General features: G+C 39.9%; 1 protein-coding gene across 6 annotated transcripts in view; it reads right to left on the bottom strand.

Moving 5' to 3' along the window:
- The window catches only part of furinb (furin (paired basic amino acid cleaving enzyme) b), a 76,356-nt gene extending 54,338 nt beyond the window's left edge, over positions 1–22,018 (bottom strand). For 3 of the 6 annotated variants that reach the window (XM_044194929.1, XM_044194928.1, XM_044194924.1), the window contains exons 1-2: positions 21,169–21,933; positions 13,897–14,175 (exon numbers count right to left, since the gene is read on the bottom strand). In XM_044194929.1, coding sequence (XP_044050864.1) covers positions 13,897–14,073 — 177 coding nt within the window. In that variant the 5' untranslated portion in view covers positions 14,074–14,175; positions 21,169–21,933. The other 3 variants (XM_044194926.1, XM_044194925.1, XM_044194927.1) reach the window with 3 other exon arrangements.
- Positions 22,019–22,340: the final 322 nt, after the last annotated feature.

The raw sequence follows: 22,340 nt of genomic DNA on the forward strand, positions 1-22,340 counted from the left end.
AACTGTCACTGTTGTGTGCATACAGAATTTTGTAAAGAAGCAGGTAAGATCAAGGACTGTGCAGTATTGAAAGTTTGCTGCCATGGTGACACTTGCCACTTCCTTAAAGGCTGGCAAAAAAGTACGAAAATATAGTCATATGTATGAGTGTTACATAGACATACATTTTATTTCTATTTATAGCTATGCTTGTCCATGAGTGAAACTCGTGCCCCTTGACTTCCACCCACACCAGAATTGGCAGGGTGGAAGATTTTAATTGTTTGAGTACTCCATTTAGTAATTTCTCTGTGTTTCTATTTACTGTCAGCAAGGTATAAACATGGGGCTGACAGTATTGTTGAGACAATGGTCAAAGTATTAAGCAACCAAGCATAAATTGAGCTTTCTGGCATGGCATTCAGCCATTTTTTAAAGTGCTATTCAAGGCAAAACATCCCTATGCTGCAAAGGGCATGGCATTTACAATTTCAACACAACACAGTGTGATCAGTGAAGCAAGGATTTCTAGACTAAAGGCCTATAATCATTTTACAAAAAACCCAAACACAAGGACAAGAGAAAATTAAAATAATGCAAGATGATTTAGAAAACAATCATTTGTGAGAAGGGGAAACAGAGTTAAGCCATAGTACTTTTTTCTTCATGATTTAAAGGTGGGGTATGCGATTCTAATCCAATACACGTCTTTTTGTCAAATTAAGCGAATATCTCCTCACCGTCCGCTAGCTGTCCATTCAGTGTGTGCGCTGAAAAAAACTCCGGTGTTTGTACAAAGCCCTGGCTCTGTAAACGGGAAACAAACAAAGTGGCTCGGACCGAGCCACACAACACTATTCCAGCCATGATTTGTGTGTCAGGTAACGTTAAATGATTTGCCCGCGGACATTCAGCTTACTTTCTAGTTTGCCAAGATATGCTGTTGTTGTGATGTTAGCTATAAAAGCACGATAGTTGTGAGTATCGCTGCCTGGAGCTGGTTTGCTGGCTCTGGGAAAAGTCTTGTCCTCTCTGGCTGTTAGCATCGCAGCAGCAATTGTAGCGACAGTTTGCTAACCCATAACCATGGTATCTGTCATTGTATTGGATTTCTCCAGAATTACATACCCCACCTTTAAGAGTTTAAAGATATCATATTGCAGTAGGCTATATAAACCTAATGCAGCAGAAACATTAGGACTAAACCACAACTCATATTTGCTGTGTGGGGTGTATGCATTTGTGTGGCAGCACTGAAAATATGAGAGAACAGAACACTTATTATAAAGGACTCTTGTGCAAGGTCCCATGATAGCCTTCATAACAATGATAAATGGCTGAAGCATTCTACTAAGCTACATCATATGACTAGCACCTTTAGGACTTTTTCTCTTACCCTTAGGATGGGAGCACACTGGGCGGGCTTTCTGCAAAACAGAACTAGGGATTAACATCCTGGGAACCTTTATTTTTTTTTAACCTTATGTTGTTTTTCAATTTCCTCTCATTCATCTGCTGTTAGTTTTTTCACAATCCTCCTACAACACAAAACAACAACGATGGAGCTAGAAGCAGAATGCCATTACGGGGTTACGATGAAAAGATGAGGAGAAGAGTTTCAGTCATTCTTGACAGCCTCTATGATGTATTCAGTTAATCGCTTGAAAGGAATCTTCTCAACTGTGTATGATCATTTCTCAACAAAATTGACTCCACCCCTACACTGCTATAAAAGGGTGGCCACATTGTGTCATGCCTGCTATGGTGATAATGACCGTTTGCCTGATAAATAAACCAAAACTGCACCATCCAAGCTTACATATTGGTTCAGCCAAGCCATTACTTTATGTTGGTATAGCAAAAATAAAGTATGTACAATGTTCTGGTTAAGTGAAACTACAACAAACTGTTGTTTGGAAAATCCATTGCAGTAGTAATGCAGCACAGATGTATGATGGGGGGGTAGCTAGAGACATAAATACTATATACTGTAATAATATAATATAGACATAACTAATGTAGTCATCTTTCCCATTACTGTATAATGTAGACTAGAAATGTATTGTCCTCCCTATTCTCTCCAACCTCTTAATGATTTTGATATTATGACCAAGTAGTACACATAATAAACTTGTCCAGTCTCTGGAATAGCATAAATCAAAATGTGAGGAAAGTGTCTCTTTTATCAGTTAAATAAAACAGTCTGAAATAAAAGTATGTTTTAGTTGGCACAGGCTTCTGTGTGCAGAAGAGAAAGTAGGTTTAGAGTCACAAGGGATGAGCATCATTGGCTAAGGACTTCATGTGAATACAGACAGAAGGTTCTGCATTCGATAGACCAATACCCATTTTCCCAGCTTAAATTACTATATATCTGAGACAAACTCTTTATCAAGGGCTAAGAGCCAGAAGGTTGTAAGTAGCATTTGAACGAAAGCCCCCGGTATGTTCTGGGTCAACTGCTCCATTCTTTCATGTCAGTTTTATTTTAGAGAATACAATTCGAAGGACCCCAGCATCGTTTAAATTTTAAGGAGAACTGCTCATGCGGCACCGCACTCTGTCTTTGCCCACAAAGGATTCTAAAGGAGAATGAAAATGGAGCGAACACTGCGAAAGTATTGTGCACTCATCTTCTACTGTGAACGGTATTCTTTCCACACGGCAGGCACTCTTTCTACATTATTCAGGCTGAGAATGATCTGGCTGCATTATAATGTAACTGCTACACAACTGATACTCCCATCTCAGGGTGAGGAGATGTATGATAGCACCCACGCACCCATACATAAGAACTCCACATGGATCATTAGTCACTAATTACACAAATGTTCATAGTTGGATTTAAAATCCATGCATTTTAGAGACTAACTATAATCCATATGTACTCTGTATATAAATCTAAACAGTGTGTGTGTGTGTGTGTGTGTGTGTGTGTGTGTGTGTGTGTGTGTGTGTGTAAATAAATAAATAAATAAATAAATACATAAATAAAGTTATTTTCATTGGACCGCCCTTTGTCTGCCTATAACTTGTATTTAAATAATGTATGATGTGACAGAGCAGCCACTGTCCACTGAACAGTTATTGATGAAAAACGAAACCACCAACTTTCTGTAAACTCCAGGAAGAAGCTACCTGATCACCAACAGTGCCTGAGTCAGGGAGGCCTGGCTGCCTTGTTATTTCACCATCACTCTCTGTCTTGTCTCTGCTAAATTGCATCAGCCTGCAATTGACCAAGTGTCACGCTTCAGAGGGGAGCCTGATATCTCCAGCCTCACAGACCTTTTACTTCTCCATTTTGCTTTTCTCAAAAGGTCATACTTTTACTTTTACAGCAGCATAAAGTACACGTTGCTCTGCACAAGTTTTTCTGGCATCATATCAGCTTGTTAGGCTTTTCTGTAAGATAAGGGGAAAAAAGAGAAAAAAAAGTTCATGGACCATGGTCTGGGGCCTGGTTGTGTATGACAATGAATCCTTGTAGATATTTTTGGTGCTGGTTGATAAAAATTTCCCTTGATTTGTCTTTTAATTATCAATGGAAAATAAACATTATTTTTCCTTCCCACACAATCCCTGAAACAATGCAGAACACAGCAGGAAGGTCAGGAAACATGGTCATTTGTATGCTCCCAGAGAAGAAGTAATGCTGAATGACTGATTTTCCGCTTGTCTTACATTAAAGACCCCCTGAAGTAAAACAAAAAAACATGGCATGCTGGTCCTTAATTGATACACCAGTCTCTTGTGGATCATAACAGGCAACAGAAATAACAGAAATAACACGCGTGGTGGAAATCCATAATTGAAATGGACTGACATGCGAAACCCTTCTAAAGTAATTGTGAATTTCAATGACTCATTTGGCACTTCAGTGCATCACAGATGAGCTGACATCTTGTGTTATCTAGTGAGCTTGATGTGCATGTACCATATATGTGCAAATATCTTCAATTCACAGCCAGTAGTCCCAGCAAGTTTCTGAAACTATCGGCATAATACATTTAACTATAGTATTTCATCCCTCCTGGTTTTTTATTAATATCTCCTCAAATTAAAAGAAAACTCTAAGTATTATGAATGCAGTGCAGACATTCAACCATGGATCTCTGCTGAACTTCTGTCCATAACGCCCTTTTATCAAAATTAACTCTGTGTACTGAGCTCTGATTTACATTTCACGGGGTCTTAAAATATTCATGCCAAATTGACTAGTTGCGCGATAAAAAAATCCCAAGACAAATCCAAGGCATTATACTGGCATCCAAACAGGATATGAAATATAAAAAATGAAAAAAGAAATGCTAAAATATCAAATAAAAGAAAACATTGCGAGTTATCCAAAGATATAAGACATCTCATGATAGTCAGTCTGGACACACAGCAGAAAAAAACTAATAACTTCTTAATAACTTGTCTCATGTCCTCAGCCACAGTCAAATTACTTATCGTTTGTACACTTGCAGGCTTCAGATTGTCTGTTTCATGTTTTACTGGAGCTGGGATAAAAAGAGGTGTTCAGGGGTTCTCCCAGCAGAATGTAATACTGGCTGAGCACTAATCTGATCTCTCACTGGCACCTCTGGGTAACAACGTCCCCCCACCTATAACTGTATTGTTTTATTACTCATTCTTATTTTCATTTATACCCTTCTTGACACCCACACATATTACATTTCTAGTAATATTTTCTCAAAGCCAGGATTGGAATGCTCACATGAAGAAGAAAAGCAGGGGAAGAGAAATGTCATCTGATTGTACTATGTTAACAGTGGAAAAAAAACATGGCTGAGCAGTGAGTTAACTCTTTGCTCGCATTGCTTGATTAGTCCTTTTGTTTGGCATGCACAATGCTTGGAGGTTATTTCCCATGTGGAGAGCCCAAGGCTGACTCAAGGTCTGTGCACTGTTTTTTTTAAACCTGTGGGCAGGATAAAGGATGAGCTCCGAAGCTCTGCAGTAGAACAGAAAATAAAGACAAGGTTTTTTCAGAAAAAATGCTTAGTAGGTGTGTGGATTTCTGGCTCGACAGTGATTAATTTAATTATTCAAACTGGCAATTCGTTTAAAGAGGGATTTTTTTTTTCTTGATGTGATTCAGTTTGATTTTGGGAAACACAAATTGATTCAGTATCGATAAACCAAAACGGTTTCTTCTATACTGAATAAAGAGAAAAATGAACAGTTGCACACATAAAAGAAATGTGTTTACATATGATTGCCTAAACAGGGTTTGACACACATTTTACTCTGAGCAGTAATATTACTTGTAGTTGTGACTGCGGCAGCAGTGGCTTAAATAGTAGTGACATTAGCAGCAGTAGTCTTAGCATTTATATTGTCAGTGGCAGAAATAATAGTGGTAGTAATAGTAATAGTGATAGTGCCAGTTTCCACTTTTCAATCCTAGTTTAATTTGATTATTGCAATTCAAAGTGTTTAATATTGATTGTTGCTAAAGCTGAAGTAATTAGATTTTTTCTTTTAGCAGATTGATGCATTGAATTGGCATCATTTATAATTGGTGCATCGATGAAATGATTGAATCATTACACACCTACAGAGCAATTCAGAGACAGTGCCTCTCTAAGTGTTTCCCAGTGATATTGTAAATGTACTGAGACATACTGACATGATGGAGTTCACAAGCCTGAGCCACTGCAGCGAAACATATCTGACTGCACGTCATCTTACTTTTAAACTGTTCGTGCTATCGCTGGCTGTTACACAAATTATTCTGCAATGTACACCTGAGTGCTGCATATACAGTACAGGAAAACACCCTGACAGTACAAAAGTGCAACAGCCAAGGTTTTGTGTGAATAATGTCACATACAAGACCTGCACACACGTATTATTATGTCTGATGTACACCTCTAATAGTATGCTCACATATAGCCCTTCTCCATAGCAAAGGATCCTTCAGGAACATTCAGTGAAGAGAACCAACAAGGACAAGAAGGGGTAGAAGTATTATGTAATAAAGTAGCCTTGCAACAAGTACTACCTTTCTGAAACTTAAAATGGTCAATTAGAGTAATGAGTTCTGAGGACCTATTTTCTAAAGCTACACAAACTAAAACCTCCAAAATTACCACACAGTCCCATAAGATATCAGGCTCTTTTATAGAATTTCATTACATTAGCATTATTTTCATTGAGGTAAACAATAAATATGCAGTGATGCAAACACAGATGGGAAGAGATATTCTTCAGTGTAAAATCAGAAACAGCTGGAATTAAATCTTCAGTTGTCACAATAATATGTTGTTTACACTGTACCATGATATAAAACTGAACATATATGTCACAGAGAACAGTTGTGGGAGTGAAATGTTGTAGCTGAAGAAGAACACAAACTAGCAAAGTGGTGGCTATTGCAGCTGAAGCTGAGGCTGGATTATACTGCAGCTTCTTCCCTGTGAACAAAAGTCCATGCCTTACAAAAGGAAAGTTCCATCTTCAATTTACTCAAAGCCATCCTAAGTCAATAATGGGCAGATTATGAATGTGAGCAATCTTAAAAAAGACTTCCCTGAAGAAAAGAGACTTGAATGAAGGCAGACAATGTACACGCATGGCTGGCTCCATATCTCAGAGGAGCAGAGAGCAGTCTGATAGACTTTATCCTTTTCCCCACACTTGATCTATCCTGTCTGGTCTTTGAGGCACCTGACCACCATTTCCACTAAAACAACAACCCTCTTTCTAACCTTCCTTCTCTTCCAGTCCAAAACCAGACTGGTTTTATAGGTCAAAGATTTTTTAGTTATAAAACATAGTTTAGAGTACCTTTTGAGTAATGATTTCTGCAGATGGCACAGCACCAACCCATTTCTAGGAGACATTTTTGGAAACAGCTAAAAGGTCTGTGGCTGCAGGCTTCATATAATGAAGTGGTGCATTTAAATGAGAAACAGCTCTGGGACGAGGAGGTACACTTCACTCAGATCAGTAAACACCGAAATAAAGTGGAAGCTAGAGGAGGAAGAAAGGGAGGAGAAGACAACTAAAAGAAAGGAGAGAGACAGCACAGAGGAAAGAAAGTAGGAAGAAGAAGAAGGGACACTGACTGGAGACCAGACCTGCAAACAACCTGCAAATATTGGAAGTTTTAAGAGAGTAAGCGATTAAAGAGGATAGGAGGTGTATATGAGAAAGATTCACAAAGGGAAATGAGAAGATTACAAAGCAAGGAGCCTTCAATAGTCTCATTTAAATTTCAGAATTAAGTACAAATAGCAGTAGAAAGAGGACTACTTTTTTAAATGTCATGTGGCCTTGAGATCTAGGAAATTGCATGGTATTGTATTGCCAACAAAATGACTCCCCTCTCCCAACACTGGAGTCAATCTACTGGCAAAAACATGCTGGCAATTTTCACCATGGCAACCTAATGCCAGAACAGGCTGTAGATTGGTGTGCCAGCGGGCAGACAGTCACAAGCGCTTTACAGTATGGCACGCGCGCACGCACACGCACGCACGCACGCACACACACACACACACACACACACACACACACACACACACACACACAGTGAGAGAGAGAGAGAGGGAGAGAGGGAGAGAGGGAGAAAAGGGCATGCAGCAACCCAATACAGAAACAACCAAGGCAGAGCATAAGGTCTCATGAAATTAATAGAGATTTGTGATGCCAGCAGGCATGTTAACGCGTATCAAAGTACTTGGTTACTCATTTGAAATTTATAAGATGACTAATGTCAATAAATTGTGAACCAATCCATTTTTCTATTTCCATGTTAATGTTTGCAGGTTGAAAGTGGATGAAAAAGGATTATATGTTATGATACAGGGTGATATAAAGGGTTATACAGCAAAACAACGACTGGTTTATGTTAGTTAGTCTAACATGACTTGGTCTATTAAGTAAATGCAAAAAATATATTTGTGGAGTATTTTATGAGCTCCGAAATATATTTTATGAGCTCCGAAATATATTCCCCTGTCATTACTAAATGACAGGGGAAATTATTTTAAAGTAAGTAAATATTTTAAAATATATTTTAGATTATTTTTTATAAATGATTTATTTTTTGATGATAAATATATTTTATTTTGATAAATGATGCATATTTACATTCCTTAGCCACAAGAAAAATGAGTTTGATTGATTTCTTATACATTTTTGTGTCATAAGGAAATTGAAAATGTTAGTATTATTTTTTAAATTTTAACAAACCTTTTTTAACCACCCTATGTAGGACATATTTACAACCTCTGGTCAATCTTAAGAATCCACTAATTCAAATTCCTTAAAAAGACTTCAGAATGAGCCATCATCTGGGTGTTAATAAAAAGCTGTGGCTTGCAAAAATAATCTCGCTATTACAGAAAAGAGAACTTTTCTTCAAAATTCTCAAGGGATACAAATACCTACATTTCATGCATTTTCCCCACTATTGATTCCCCAACAAGGGCTCCGCAGCCAAGCTGTTTTTCAACACACTGAGCAAGACTGAAATTACAAAATACAGGTTCTGAATAAAATGACCACTCAAGTTCACAGACATTTCTATTCCACAGTATTCACAAATGCAGATTCAAATTCAGTTGTGTGGTAGCACAAATGACATGCTAGTGATGCTGTAGATGGATGGATGGATTGGTATCTGTTAAATGGATTGGGTATTGGTGAGAAATGACTGATCCACATTAAATGTGTAAATACTAATGTATCTTAGTCACACTTCTATAAACTTTCTAGAGCTATTTGTCCAAGCTTTATGGATGTTGGTGTATGCACTGCGTCTCCATTTCTAGTTAAGAAGTGATGTGTAGTTACAGCCTTGCACAATCTGTTTGACTTTGTGAGGATTACACATATTTCAGAAGAAAAAAGGAACGGTCAGCAAGAAAAAAGGAGGAAAGACAGAAAAAAGATGTTTATGACTGAAAACATCTTGAAATTTGTAGGGTTTTGGATCATGTCATGCAGCTTAATGATGTTTGGGAGGATGGTGCCGCGAGAGCAGAAGTGAATTAGGGCAATGTTTGTCAATCAATCTGTATGAATATTAATGTTTTGAATTAATACCCAGCAAGCTGAAAATGTAAACACACCAAGAGCAGTGCTGCATATTGTACATTTCTTAGCTTAGAGAGAAAACAGTCATCATCCTTATGTGAAATTTTTTTTAAACACAAAGTGAAATATTACATTTCATAGCTATTACAGCATGTACTATAATGCTAGGTTGCTATGACGATCCAATACTATGTCAGTTTATTATCACAGATGACATCAAACCGAGCTCCTGTCACACGACCTCTTCGGCTTTCTTCAGAGGCTGTGAGAAGCATGGATCTAAAAAAAAAAACAAACAAACAAAAAAAAACATAAAATAAAAAAAAACTTTTCTCTTATCCATAGTGAATATTTATTGCAGTGACAAAGTGTTTACCTATGACCCAAATCATTTTCATTCTGAAGCTGATTTGGGACAACAGTGTGATGAAGCAAAAAAAGCTTGGGATTCTGCTGAGAGAGAATCTTACTCTTACTCTTATAATAATCTCCTGGTACCATTATAACATATTAGCACCTCCACTGACTCTTTCTATTGAGATTCGTTAGTGCCAACAGCAAGACTTCACAGCTTTTATTCAGAGAGGCATTCTGTATTTTCTCTTCAAAAATATCCTGTGGGAAACAAAAGACAGCAAATACTGCAGGTGCAGGCATTGCCTGTCTGTAAGCTGCAGAACAGTGTACTATGGGTTTATGAGTGAAACCAGAGTGCCGAAGTGTGAGGATGTGAACATCTCAGGATGGGTTTGCACTGGAGAGAAAGCATCAGACAGAGACGGAGATGGAGAACCAGAGAGAGAGAGAGAGAGAGAGAGAGAGAGAGAGAGAGAGAGACTTTTGATGTTCATGTTCCTTTTAATAAACTATTACCTTAAAATGAGGACAAAGACATCAGCAAGCAAACAAATGAACTGCCACACACACACACACACACACACACACACACACACACACACACACACACACACACACACGAACACAAATGCCCAATTGCACTCTAGGCAAATGGAAGCAAGATAAAAGCAATGACACTATCTGATATAATCAGCCTGACAGAGCTCGCTTTACAAATCACATTTGAACATAAAATAATCAAACTCTCCTCAACCACAGAGAAAACTGCCCATGTACATTCTTAAAAGCATCAGTGTCATTTCTTTAGCAATAAAACATTAACTCAGTCCTGACATGCTGTGACCATCTCACACAGCCACCAGATAAGTAGACCAGAGAGAGACAGAGAGTGAGAGCGAGATGTATTTCATGTTTTTATTTTGTTACATTTCATGCCAATATAGCTCATTTGAATTGAATTGATCGACAAAGACAGAGAGAGAATTGGCAAGTAGACTGGTGCATCACACAGTTGGCAAGGTATCATGTGCAGAGTAATGAACAATGGCCTTGGAGCACATTACATTCTACATAGCACAGAATGCGTTTGTGTGTGTTTGGGGCTGTGATGGTATGAAATTGGAAAACAGCGATCTGAAAAAACTAGAAATTGCAGCAGGAATATTGGATTTTGAAGTAATATTATAGTACAATCAGCTGACACAGGATGACTGCAACATTTGATCGCTACCTGAAAATGACCTGTTACCTCTGCAACACAAGAGACCGTGGAGTGTTTTCCTGCAGTTTTTGAAGAGGGCCACAGCCGCTGGAGCAGACGGTGGGAAGTTAGATAACAAAACCTGTGTGTTTTTTTAATTTCAGATTACACTATAGCCACATTTTTTGAGTTATCTTCACATAGAAAGAGATCAAGAGACCCAGATGGAGCGATGTAAAGAGAGAGAGAGAGAGAGAGAAAGACATACAGACGCAGAGAGGCTCTGGCATTAGACGTCTACTCCACAGAGCGGGGTGATTCAGTCTGTCAACGCCCACAGATCTTGCCCATCCCCATAAAAACAATGATTCTGACTCGGCTCACCAAGAACACAGCATGACATTTAGCTTAAATCCCTGGTCTGGCTCTCCCACATAGACACAAAAGCATTATTGGAAGAAAAAAAACAAAACACTACTGAACAGATTACAGAGAAACAGATATAACAATGCTCTGTGACAGCTCGTTAAATGCCGATGCACACTAGGAAGTCTTAATGATATTTACACTTAAACCCTGGTGTTGAACACATGCACGCACGCACGCACACACACACACACACACACACACACACACACACACAGGCTTTCTTACCCTCACACCCACTCAAAGAAAATTAAGCTGAAACATAATGAGTGAATCTGCAAATACATAAAGACACACCAAGACAAAAGGCATTTCCGAGCACTGCAGTGAACAAATAATCAGTTAAGTGATGATCCCGTAATCACATTAGTGATAAAAATCCCATTACCTCCTGATAATACATCAGCCTCCTTGCTTTCTTCATGTGCCCTGTAGGACAACCACCAAGGATGGAAGAAAAATGACTAAGCCGTTTCCCCTCTAAGCCCCCAGCCCTACAAAGCCTTGCCTAACCCATAGCCTCACATAACCCACACTGTACTGTCAGAGCACACTGCACAAAGTCTGTAGATCATCCTTCACTCATAGCACCCACGCAGGGACTAGAGACTAAAATGAAACTTATTTGGGTGCCTCTGTGACTGAAGATGTACTCCCACAAAATCTAATTCCAGACAGTGGATAATACCAAATATCACCCTTCCAGTCATCCAACACTCATGCTTTTCGGTCCGTAATACCATACTCCATTAGCTAAATTCCTTTTTTTTTTTTTTTTTTTGTCTCCCACACACCCTCACAACCATCTTGCTATCACCACATCTCACTACTCTTTTCTTATGGGAAACTGTCAATTATCTCAATTCTTTCTACCCTCTTTCCTACTCTCCTTTTATCACCCATCTTCACCTTCTCTAAACTTACAGATATCTATATCCACTGTTGGAATATCTGCCTCTCACATCCAACCTGGAAGACGAAGCTCCACTATATTATTTCTTCAGGAAAAAACCCCCCACATCTATAAAGGAGACAGACATCTTGTGGGCTCTGGTGTCATTCACCCAGAACCACAGAAAGGTATTGTTGGTTGGCTGGGATGAAGTACGTAGGCTGTTCTTAGGACGCACTGGGGCTACACTCCTCTTTCACGCTGCGGGACCCCAGGGGCTTAATGTCACATGAACTAAAATGACAAGCTGCCATATGGCATCAGCGATTCAGTAACAGACAGCTGTCTTAGAGGAGTCGTTCCTGTGTCTACTTCTAGCGCTACTCCTTTGACACAACCACTAATCAAAATATAGCTATACATCTCCCCATTAATCTAGTAGTTTAATTGACAGAATAGAGGCTGGAGATGTATTTGTGATTGGGTGAAATGAGGGAAGGAGAGATAAACAGGAAAAAGAAAGCCATAACATTTTTTAGTGAGAGTGATCCCATAAGGGGATTATGAAAGAAAGAAGAATTGCCTCGTTTGGAGCAAGAGAGACTTTTTTTTCCTACATAGCGTTGCGTCCCTGGGTGAGTGTCTAGAATATGTATGTGTGTTCTGTGAGCAGAATATTGAACATTTCATTTTACCCAATTCACTAAGACTAAAGATTGATTCACTATCTAGAATTCACAGAGACAATTAAGGGTAAAAGTCTGTTAGGGGCCATTACACCTAATGTACGCTTTCTGTCACTCTGCAGTACAATAGTTTTAGACTGTTGGAACAACTGCAACTATCCAGATCAATACTAAATGAACTCCAGATTCAAGCAGAATGTAAGTCTCTTAGACAAGCTCAATGTTAAGTCACATGGATACAATTTAATATAATGGGGTGGACGACAAAGAGCATTTAATAAGGACACACATCTAATCTCGTCCAGACTGTCGGAAACCCATGTGACAACTGTTCACTATGATAACAGGGAGACTAAAAACATCTGGCTTTGCGCTCCAGACAAAGCTCTATTTTGACTAAATAAAGAAAGCAAGAAATAAAGAAATAAGCCTGAATTAATTTTGCAAACCTCTCTTTCAGAAAATCCTCTTTATTTGAGGTGGGGAGAAGTGGGGTGGGAATATGCAGAACCTCCTACGCATATTCCTAAGAAGTAATCCAGAAGGCTGTTCACTGGCGTGTGCAGCACTCAGGCAGCTCCACAAAGACACATGCAAATGAAGTTAAGTCTCAAGAGGAGCAACAGGGGAAGAGGGGACCAAATAGCAACTCACTGTCAACTGCTGAGCACAAGTATGGAAAAGCTTAGCTTTGGAACCATTTTGATATTCAAGGGGCCTAACACACCACTGAAAGAACAATAAGGTACTACTACTTCTCCCTCTGTCTCCTCCCCCTATTCTTTACCTCTTCTGACAACTGTTTTTCTTTCCCCGATCTACAAACTGTTAATTAAAATGACTTGGCAATCCCAAAAACAGAAGCTAAAGTGGTAGCAATTAAATTAAACTACCTCCATCATAATTAAATATAACAACCTTCCTTGAGACCCTGAAATAACAGCCTTATTATTCCTGTCTATTCCTAACACTACTCTGTAAACACAATTGTCTGCCAGTGTGTTAGGAAGTCATGCATGCCTCACTTAAGCAACAAGAAGTGGAAGAGGCCACGCTTTTGCAATCCGCTGCACAAACAGGATTGCCCGGAGGTGTCATGTCAGGCTCTCTGATGCTTGGCTTTGATGTACAGTTTTGTAATGTTGATATTAACCCTACAAGTCATAGCCTTGTATGGATACAGTCTCACATAGAGCGATATAGATTGTTATGAGAGTATGAGAGACACCTCTTCAGTGTGTACAAACTCATGCACTCACACACATACAGTAAGTACGTACAGTGATGTAAGTAGAACTTACATTGCCATGGTTGATGAAACCATGTTTCCTGGCGATGCGGTCAGCCTCCTCTGGCCCCCCATTGATCTGGACAGCCCAAGCGTTGGTGAAGACCTCTGCAGCATCAATCCACTTCAGTTCTGCTGTCAGGAGGACAAGGACTGTCCATACGTGCAGCCGGGCCACCCTGGCATCCATGAAAAGGCGAACACTTCACAGGGCAGTCTAACGTCTGTCTGTCCCTGCTTCCCAGGCAGAGTGGGGCTGCTCTTCCTTAGAGCAGCAAAGTAGAACAGTGGCCTAGAGATGAGAGGACAGAGCCAGCTATAAACACAAACATGGCCTTCTTAACTGGGTCACTTTTGGCCCTGAATTACCTACTGCAGATACCATTCAGAAAACAAACCCAAAACTGCAGCAAAAAACAAAAACAAAACAGCACACCCACAGACCTTATCATGCATGATACTTAGTTCCCTGTCAACTGTCAAATGCAGAGGAAAAAACGTCTTCATAAATGAGTAAAGCATAAATATTAGGTCAAAACAGACAAGGGCTCTGCCAAAAACAGAATTATTTTTCAATCCTCTCTCATCTTTTTCAGACCTGAAATGATAATGTATGATAATGATATACAGTAGGCATGTTACTGCAATACAGGACGAGCTCCAAGCAAACTAGTAGACAGCTAGCTGTGGCAAGGCATCTAAGGGAGAGGACATTTAAAAGCTCAACCAGAGACTGCTCTTAATTTCAGGATATTGCAAAATTTAAATTCAACCAGCTACTTATTAGATATGAGAAGGTACTGTGCAACATATTCTAATTGATTAGTAAAATAACAAGTTCGATAAAAAAGGACCATTATTTGAGCAGATTTCGGACTGGGATATTCTGCTGGCTTTTGATTTGTAGCTCTTTGAGTTGTAGGAAAGGAGCCCATAAATTACACATAAAAAGGAAAGCTTTGTGGTAAGTCAACCAAAGAAAGATGATAAGGTGTGGGAATCTGCTAAGTATATCAGTTCATCCTAAGAAAGATGGAGGAGGGAGGTGATGCAGGTCTAAATGCCTGCTGAGTCCGACTACTGATCCCACCAACGAGGCATCAAAGTGCTATTCGGTGAGTCAATCCCTGCTACACCGTGAACTGATGTGAAAATGGGAGCAACTCTCAGTTACCAATTCTAAGCCTTTTTGAATTGAACACATTTTAGTCTGTTGTGTTCACTTATGACTTTTTTTCTGTATTTTCCCAGAGGTTTACTAATTCAAAGATTTTCCAATATAAACCTTCTCAGCAGGTACAGAAAGGGAAGTAGGGTGGGGGGAAACAGCTGAGCACATGGACTCATTACCATGGCAGGATGTTCTAGTCAGTATTTTTTTTTTTACCTGGCAATGATGGTATATGAATCAGTTAGTCAATCAATCTGTTTGTCCAGTCCTTTAGACTAGAGCAAGATATCTAGCTACAGGAAAAACAAACAAACATAAAGTGCCTTAGTAAGGTGTTGGACCACCACAAGCTGCTAGAACAACTCCAGTGTTCCTTGGCAAACACTCGACCATGATTGGTGCCTCCATCAGGCCAAACTGTGTACCTTTACACATGAAATGCTGTGGATATTCACAGTCCCCAGAGGATGAATGTTTTGGTGACCTACTGCCCTTTCCACTGCCGCCACAACCAGGCCAAAGTTAGGCCTGAATATGTCAGTACCAATGGGCAATGAATATGACTGAGCACATTCGTGCTCCCTAAAAGATGATCCTCTTATTTTGAGCACTCGATGAGATTTTCACTTGCTCCGACCTTACGTCATACTGTCAGTTGTGCTCACAAAATATCTCATGATTTAGTAGGCAGAAATTTTGGGATCTTTGCTCAGCAGTTTTAAGCTCCCAAGGAGATAAACCCCTTTGATTCTAATGACCATGTGGTCTTTCCTCTATGGTCACCATCAGGACAAATTAACATTTTATCCCCACTCCCTTAAGGCTCTGAGAATAGCAAAATCATCAGTGTGGTGTTCATTCTGTCAAACTATTTGAAATTGTTGAGTGGTGGTAATGAACACTGCAGGCTTTAGGGGCTGCTATGGTGCTTTGGACATTCAGTCTTGTTAATGGATTTTTGAAAAACAATGGGAGCCTATATCTTCTGCAAGGTAAGGGAAACCTGCAGTAGAGCAGACTGTTCCAGTGACTGTGGCTAAGTGTGTTTAGCGCCTCATTGGCATTAAAAGGTGACAGAAAAAAACACACACAGTATTTTCACAATACATTCCAATTAAGTGGATTATTTTGTAGATGACAGTGTCTAACAGCTTAAGTCTGTTCACCTCCTGACACCACTGTACTGGTAATATAGATGACACATAATAACAGTTGAAAACAACAAAAAAAGAGCACATGACAGCACAGACACTCCAGTCATACTAGGAAACTGTTTAGGGATATGATGACATGTTACTGTCAAAGTACAGTATATCTTAATTTGATCTTAGCCCACAGACATACTGTACAATAGGACTAAAAACATAGCCTTTAGATACCTTTGAGAAACAGGGCCAAGGTTTGTCACAGCTGCTTAAGCTTGGATCATGTTAAACTTCTCACAGAAAAAAATACAGTGGTGTGAAAAAGTGTTTGCCCCCTTCCTGATTTCTTTTTTTTTTTGCATGTTTGTCACACTTAAATGTTTCAGATCAAACAAATTTAAATATTAGTCAAAGATAACACAAGTAACCCTGTGTGAAAAAGTGATTGCCCCCTAAACCTTAATAACTGGTTGGGCCACCCTTAGCAACAACAACTGCAATCAAGCGTTTGCAATAACTTGCAATAAGTCTTTTACAGCGCTGTGGAGGAATTTTGGCGCACTCATCTTTGCAGAGTTGTTGTAATTCAGCCACATTGGAGGGTTTTCGAGCATGAACTGCCTTTTTAAAGGTCATGCCACAGCATCTCAATAGGATTCAGCTCAGGACTTTGACTAGGCCACTCCAAAGTCTTCATTTTGTTCTTCTTCAGCCATTCAGAGGTGGACTTGCTGGTGTGTTTTGGATCATTGTCCTGCTGCAGAACCCAAGTTCGCTTCAGCTTGAGGTCACGAACAGATGGACATTCTCCTTCAGGAGTTTTTGGTAGACAGCAGAATTCATGGTTCCATTTATCACAGCAAGTCTTCCAGGTCCTGAAGCAGCAAAATAGCCCCAGACCATCGCACTACCACCACCATATTTTACTGTTGGTATGATGTTCTTTTTCTGAAATGCGGTGTTACTTTTACGCCAGATGTAATGGGACACACACCTTCCAAAATGTTCAACTTTTGTCTTGTCAGTCCACAGAGTATTTTCCCAAAAGTCTTGGGGATCATCAAGATGTTTTCTGGCAAAAATGAGACGAGCCTTAATGTTCTTTTTGCTCAGCAGGGGTTTTCGTCTCGGGACTCTGCCATCCGGCCATTTTTTCCCCCAGTCTCTTTCTTATGGTGAAGTCATGAACCTTAACTGAGGCAAGTGAGGCCTGCAGTTCTTTGGATGTTGTTGCGGGGTCTTTCATGACCTCTTGGATGAGTCGTCGCTGCGCCCTTGGGGTAATTTTGGTCGGCCGGCCACTCCTGGGAAGGTTCACCACTGTTCCGTGTTTTCGCCATTTGTGGATAGTGGCTCTCACTGTGGTTCGCTGGAATCCCAAAGCTTTAGAAAAGGGTTTATAACCTTTTCCAGTCTGATAGATCTCATTTACTTTCTTTCTCATTTGTTCCTGAATTTCTTCAATTTCAATTTAGCTTTTGAAGATCTTTTGGTCTACTTCACTTTGTCAGGCAGGTCCTATTTAAGTGATTTCTTGATTGAGAACAGGTGTGGCAGTAATCAGGCCTGGGTGTGGCTAGAGAAATTTAACTCAGGTGTGATAAATCACAGTTATGTTTTAATAGGAGGGGCAATCACTTTTTCATACAGGGTCATGTAGGTTTGGATTTTATTTTCCCTTAATAATAACAACAACCTTCCTTTAAAAACTGCATTTTGTGTTTACTTGTGTTATCTTTGACTAGTATTTAAATTTGTTTGATGATCTGAAACATTTAAGTGTGACAAACATGCAAAAAAATAAGAAATCAAGAAGGGGGTAAACACTTTTTCACACCACTGTATCTTGCAGTACTGACTTTCCACAGTGAATATGGGACCTGTCAAATAACTGGCCATTTCTCGAGGACTTGGAAAATAAAACCTACTAATTCTAATTGAAAGAATGCCTATTGGCAGTGGGAAATTTCTAATGTAACAAGGTCACTGGTTTGCAGGTAAGCTGTTGTTTATTGCCTTAAGTTCTCCCTAAAATCCAGTGTCCAAAACAGGGAAACATTTCAAAACTTTTTACCCAGAAAGAGGATGACCTCACCCTTCATTCACCCAAACAATGATCCCCTGCTTCTGGGGAGTTACACATATCCAAACCATTCGAAGAGGAGAACCTCACTGAATACATCTGTGGCTTCACAGATACATTTAGGAGTGGGTGTGATTTGAGCGCAGCAGGAGACGTGGTGGAAACATGACCAGGGGCTGTCACTCTTCCTGTGGAGCAATTCTTCTGAGCTCATTAGATGCTATGCCAGAGTCACAAAAACAGGAGCAGGGGGTCTGCTGTCACTGAGAGGGCTGAGAAAGGGAGGAATAGATGGAGAGAGAAAAAGAGAGGGGGTTATACCTCCCTCATACAGCATTGCGGAAAATAACGAGCACATAATAACACAACGCCCAAAACACCTTCTCTCAAAACACAGCCTGGAGAGGAGTTAACAAGAGGCTGCTTACTCTTACTATATACATCAAAGGCCTAAAACTGAGATGAAACTTCAACCTTCAAACCATGGGAGAAGTTAAGACTTTAGAATCTAAACTACAATGAAAATAGAAAATCAGTTGCATAACCTCTTTCAAGATTAGCACCACACTCGAGCAAGTGAGCCAGTGGAAATGCAAGTGTACCTGTACCTGTGGTATGCTAAAATAACACAACAGCCTTTAATTATTAATTCAGTACCTGCTGTTTCAAGCTATTGACAGACCTCCAAATATAGTTCAGTATTTCATGGTGATAAGGATGGTGAGAAATCTTGATCAAAGATTCCTGTTTTTCAAGAACCACTTTCTCACTTATGGAACACAACAGCAGCAGCGACAACAGGTTGTCCCTATCAAAACACTTTGCTTGGACGTTCTGTATAGAAAATTCATAAGGAGCAATCCTCTCCTCAGCCTCAGGAGCGACAGCTGAGGTGCCCTTGAGGCGCACACTTCACCCCAAACACTAGCTTTTAAGATCTGTTATAACTGATTACGCAAAGAAGATCTAGCAAGATCTGGAGGGGAATTCTGATACAAATTAATATCAATATGGTAATATTAATAATGTATCAGTATGTTGTCTTTTGCTGATCTTACAAGCTGTGTTATAGCTTTCCGATACAATAATCAATAATGTCACCACATTATCAATAGCATGGTACTGAGACAAACACATTATAATATTTTATAAGTATAGCCCAGCTCTAGCTCTACCTCTTATAAAGTACTGGTAGTAAAGAGTTGGAGTTGAGAGAACTGGGCTTGAGACCAGGAAGTTACCAATTAGATTTTCCAACCCATCTGGAAAATGTGTATGACCTGTAAAACACTTGACCCACAGCTGTACCAGCAACAGCAGCAGAAGCCTACAGTTACATGAATGTGTCCAATGGTGCAAATGTGATGTTTCTGACAAACAGCATATGCATTTAGTTAACTTTAGTATCACTCTGGAGAGATGTAATAAACATAATGTGACAGAATAACAAATCTAGTCTTGATGGGGATGAACAGGCAATTTCCAGTGGTAATGACAAGCACACAAAGCTGTGACAGACCATATGAAGCACTCCAGCTCTATTTCAGGCTGACCAGCAGCCAAATCGACACCCACCATGTGCTCTGGGCTGCCCTTGCATTAAAAAACAAGGCACAGGAGAGAACTGCACCATTTGTGAAGTACCACTGACAGCCAAGCATCCTCTCCTGAGAGGGAAAATTGCTCCAAGTTAGAGTTGGATTGGAAAACCAGAGACTTTGCACAGGCATGTTGTGCTCTGTCAGGACAGGGGTACACAGCTGGAAGTGAGCTGTGTGGCGATCATCTGAGACACACTGTGAAGTGAACGAGAATGCCGTGACTGAGTACCACTAAAGCCTGATCCATCTTAACTCCCACTGTCTACGAGCTACAGAGATGGAAAAGCCTGATAAAACGTTGTCTAGGGCAGCAGTAATGTGTCCTGGAGAAAGAATCAATTCTACAAGTAATGTCCCACAGAGAGATCCAACCCAATTTTTAAGAGCCATCTGAATCTTGGCATTGTTCCCTGTGTCAAACTTCCTCTCATCCACAACACTCTCTGCCCTAGTTTATAGATGACTTATATTGTTGACAAGTTTGTCTCCCTGCATCTTTCTCCTCCACTGCATTCCTGTTTTATGCCTCTTATAAAATGTGTGAACTGTCAACTAAAGAATTACCAGTATTGTTAAACACAGCACTGGTGACTAAGCGACAGAGCTGGAAAGGTGGTGTCTAGGGCAAAGTGTTTATGTGAGCCACTCAGTCCCACTTCCTCTGGCAACATAAACATAAGGCATGACCAACCCTTTTAATAGCTTTGATCTCTTAACTGGCCTGGGCAAAAGATTAGTTTCATAGGGTAATCTTTAATGTGGTGAGATAGTGTAATCCGATTGAGGATTACCTCAATAGCTGGTGACCTTGACTTTCTCCCTTGCTGAGATCCCAGTGGGAGTTGCGCTAGAAGTATAAAATAACAACAGTAACCAGAGGACAAGACAGGATGAGTTGGATCACTTAATGTTTAGTTTTTCAGCTTGTTGGTTCAAACTGAGCACACTTTGCTTTTCGTAAAATAGGCACATATATCTGATGCCAGTGTGAAGAGGAATAGTGCGTAGCTAGGTCTAAACAATTACTGCCTTGCTTGAGAAGCTGAACTAACGGAAATGTATTACAGCAATTCCCACCTTACACAGATAAAAGTGCTTGATGAGTGGTTTAGCCTATTAGGGCTTCAGGGTGAATAAGTAAGAGAAAAAGAAAATGTAAGAGTGTGGGCGCAAGAGAGACAGAGGGGAGGGAGGAAAGCAGAGCATAAAACTGATTTAAATGAGACATGCTGTAGAAAACAACACTGTAAATACAACAGTTACAACAAACATGCTGTTATCTTACCAAAAATAAACCTCAGAGAGGAAGCGACCCAAAGCTGGTGAATTATCGGGCTATGTCATGTCTCCATAAAAAAAGGTCCACCTATATTGGATTTAAAAAGCCTGTTATCGTTACTGGGGAAGGATTCACCTGACTGGAAAGACTGGTGAGTGCTGTCGGCAGCGCTTGCAGAGACTTTATGCTAAAATAGCCGTCATGCTTTCCGCAAATATTCCTGTTGTTCCCACCCAATCTACCACAGTTCACCTCACTGCTTTAAACACATCTAACTTAACTCGTGCGTGGCTTTTACAAAAACTAAGATGCCAACAAGAACCGATACGTCATGCCTCCTCATCCTCTTCTTCTCCCTCCCGGTGGAGACTCCCCTTTCTCCTGCGGGTTGACTTTCAACTTTACATCTAACCTGACGATGTAGTCTACGTCCTCTACTTGATCCAAGAGCTGAATAATAATACTATCCGCACACACCCATCCTCCTCCAAAAGCGCTAAATTCAGCTATCCCGTCTTGCTTGTCATCCGCCACCAACTTGCCACAACCACCATGGTTATATTTTGCCAGTTAACTTCAACCGTCGCACCCAGGTTTCTTCTGACGGTTTCAGTTATTTCCCATGGCTTGCTAGCTGGCTAGAGTATGCTGGCGTTAATTCACAAACGCAAAGTAAATACACGGAAAGAAAAATAGGGAGAAAAAGGGGCTACGTGCCAATACAATATATCTTAACGGTTCACTACTGGATAAAGATGACAACAAACTGCCACAAACCCTTTTCTCCAGGAAATACGTCACGTTTAGAGTCGACTGGACTACAGCGTATGCTTGATTCTGATCACCGTGGTCGTTGAAAGGGGCGGGTTAGTGTTTTTATATAGCCAGAAGCAGGAATTAATTAACCTAACGTCACGTTTATCCACTTTTTACTCGAAGTTAACAGTTCACCTTCTTGAGCAGGTTAAATAAATTTATGTGTGGCATAATAGAAAATTATAAATTAATTATGTATAACAGCAAAAAGTATACATTTAAAAAAGGAAATTATCTTTAATGACAAAACCTCGATTTATGCGCTTCTAATGGTAAGACAAACCGATATTTTTGTTTATTTTTGATGGCTGTTTGCGTTGTTTTCAACCGCTGTCATGGTTATTTTACCGTTACAAAGGATT

Source organism: Siniperca chuatsi, linkage group LG4, assembly GCF_020085105.1.
Source record: "Siniperca chuatsi isolate FFG_IHB_CAS linkage group LG4, ASM2008510v1, whole genome shotgun sequence".
Classification (NCBI taxonomy): Eukaryota; Metazoa; Chordata; class Actinopteri; order Centrarchiformes; family Sinipercidae; genus Siniperca; species Siniperca chuatsi.